Below are 2,812 nucleotides of genomic sequence, written 5' to 3'. Positions count from 1 at the left end.
AACTCACTTTGTAGACCAGGCTGGCCTCGAACTCAGAAATCCGCCTGCCTCTGCCTCCTGAGTGCTGGCATTAAAGGTGTGCGCTATCACACCCGGCTATGCAATAGTTCTTTCTGTAATGTTCACAAGATCTTTTGGGAGAGATGAATAGGGGAAGTATTTGGGAAGGACCAAGGACTGGGGATTTCAAGAGTTCCTTCCAATTTATGAAGGGGTGATTGGTCCTAGGTACCTTGTTTTGGGAGTTAGGGCCTTACTGTGTGGCCCAGTGATCTTCAACCCCTCAACCCCTGAGTGCTGGGATCACTGGTATGTACAGCTATGACCTGCTCTAGGACACCTTTTTGGTTGACATGAGCGTGTACCTGTGGAGCTCCTTAAGTGAACAGATGCAGAGGTATTGGGGATCCTTTGCCACGAAGGTTACAATAGGGATTTACAGGCTGTGCCTCTGGTTCTTTAAGGTTTTTTTGGCATCAAATATTTTTTAAATAATTTTTTTGGTTTTTCTTTTTTTCAAAAGCCACTAAAATTCATTTGTTTGAATTGAATTTCATTCAGATATAGATCTCATAGCGGTTGTGACAATTATTGTCTCACAATGGGGACAGCATTTATGTATTATCTTTCACGCTCCAGATGAAAAGGATGGCTTGGCCCTCAGCCTTCGGGAATCCCAGCAGCTCTTTCAGAATGGCAAGGAGAGGGAGATGCAGCTTGAAGCACAGATTGCAGCACTGGAGACACAGATCGAGGCCTTCAGAGTTAGTGAAGAGAAGGTAAGCTTTAACTTCAGTCATCAGAACTTTAGTTTGGGGCTGGGGCTGAGGCTCAGTGGTTAAGAACACAGGCTGCTCTTCAGAGGACCTGGGTTCAATTCTCACCACCCACATGGCAGCTGGTAACAGCCTATAACTTCAACCCCAGGGGATCCCATGCCCTCTTCTGGTCTCTGTGGGCACCAGGCACATGTGGAGCACAGGGCAAAACATTCACAGATTAAATAATTAAATAAAGAATTAAATTTAGTTTGTATAAGGCCAAATTGAGAGGAGCTCTATCATAGGTGTCCTGCCCCTCATCTGGGGTCACCTGTGGGTGCCAGGAAGAGATGGCAGCTCTTCCCTGTTGACACTCGCATTTCCTGCATCTCCATCCTCCATCATCTCTTCCCTCTTCTCTTAGTTTTGTATGCCTCTCCTTGGGAGTGCCTGTTCCATAGCCACTGCCATCTGACTAACTAGCTCCGCTTCCCTCGTTTTACTGCCAACACTCTTGTAACAGAGTTCCTAGAAGGTGCCATTGGGCTAGTCTCATGCTTGTAGCTCTGCCATCCAGGCCAGTATTTGGCTAATAGTCGGTGGCCAGTATGTGCTGCGTGTTGCTTAAAATTAACTTAACTTGTATGTATGTATTCTTATGTATTTTTCTGTTCCTATGTGAAATTTGTCATGATGTAGTTATGGTGTATTTTTAAATTGGCAAACAAGGGTTGTCCCTGTTCAAAATTCTTTTAATTTCCCCCTCAGTTTTTCTTTAGATTTTTGTACATCAATGTATGTTTTGTAAAACAAAAATCTGCTTGGAATTCTGATTGCAAAGGCACTGGGCTTTATCATTTTATCCGTGTGCCATGCAGGTCTTAGAAGGCCAGTTACCTGCTTAAGAGTATGAAGTCAATTATTGACAAATTCTGAGAGCATAAAGATCTTGAGCCAAATAGTTCCCTTCAGAGTCTCCTTATTTTAAGGTTATATAATTAGCAGATTTAATCCCATCTGCAACTTTAATTTTCTCTTGCTGTAAAGCTTACATAATTGCAGATTTGGGGCATCAGGAAGCGATCCGTGGCTAATCACCCACAATACCAGCAGCGTTTTCAGAACTCTCAGTGCTGGGGTGGAGTGGCATGAGCCTGTACTCCGTAGCTACTCAGAGGGTTGATTTGAGATGATCACTTGAGCGTGGGAATTTGAAGCCAGCCTTGGCAGGCAATGGTGTCCTGTTTCAAAAAAGAAAACCAGAAAACGTTATTTAGTAAGTGACCATTCAGAGGTTCGCAGTCTTGGGAGGAGCAATACATTTTTCTGTGACCCTGCAGTTGGTTGCCCCTCACTTTGTTCAAAGAACGATGCAAACAATGTCAGGGCCAATATTGCCCCAGCACCACCTTGCTCTTCAGAATCCTCATTCTCCCTCAGCATGGAACTGTGCAGCCTAGCTTCTCAGTGAGTAACTGTTCCTAGCAACTGTGGGCTTGAGAATAGCAACTGGGGGAGGGTCAAGGAGCAGAGAGGTAAGATGCTATCAGCGTGGTACCCTGTGTGTGTTTGCTAGCTCACCAAGAAGCTCAGAACAACCGAGATCACCCTGGAAAGCTTGAAACAGCAACTGGTGGAGCTCCATCATTCTGAGTCACTTCAGCGAGCCAGAGAGCACCATGAGAGCATCGTTGCCAGCCTCACACAGAAGTACGAAGAGCAGGTGTCATCCTTACAGAAGAATTTGGACGCTACCATAACGGCCCTTCAGGAACAGGTCAGGCGATTCCTAATGAGCAACTGTCAGTTGAGTAAAGTTGGATATTTTGTGGTCCTCGAGGTAGAAATTTTTTTGGTAATGATAGGTATAAAATTGTCAGTGAGCCTGAGTGTGTCTCCAACCCTGTTTTTGGATACTTAGTCAGGGTTTCCATTCCTGCACAAACATCATGACCAAGAATCAAGTTGGGGAGGAAAGGGTTTATTCAGCTTACACTTCCATACTGCTGTTCATCACCAAGGAAGTCAGGACTGGAACTCAAGCAGGTCAG

The 2,812-nt window shown here is 44.9% G+C and overlaps 1 protein-coding gene across 6 annotated transcripts in view; it reads left to right on the top strand.

Annotated features, from left to right (window-relative positions):
- Positions 1 to 2,812, top strand: part of Cep152 (centrosomal protein 152) — a 60,167-nt gene that overhangs the window by 10,689 nt on the left and 46,666 nt on the right. For all 6 annotated transcript variants that reach the window (XM_029474501.1, XM_029474499.1, XM_029474498.1 and 3 more), the window contains 2 exons: positions 640 to 779; positions 2,338 to 2,538. In XM_029474501.1, the coding sequence (XP_029330361.1) occupies positions 640 to 779; positions 2,338 to 2,538 (341 nt within the window). The remainder of the gene's footprint in view (positions 1 to 639; positions 780 to 2,337; positions 2,539 to 2,812) is intronic.

Source organism: Mus caroli, chromosome 2 (assembly GCF_900094665.2).
Source record: "Mus caroli chromosome 2, CAROLI_EIJ_v1.1, whole genome shotgun sequence".
Taxonomy (NCBI): Eukaryota; Metazoa; Chordata; class Mammalia; order Rodentia; family Muridae; genus Mus; species Mus caroli.
The sequence above is the reverse complement of the archived record's forward strand: the minus strand, read 5'-3'. Positions and strand labels throughout refer to the sequence as shown.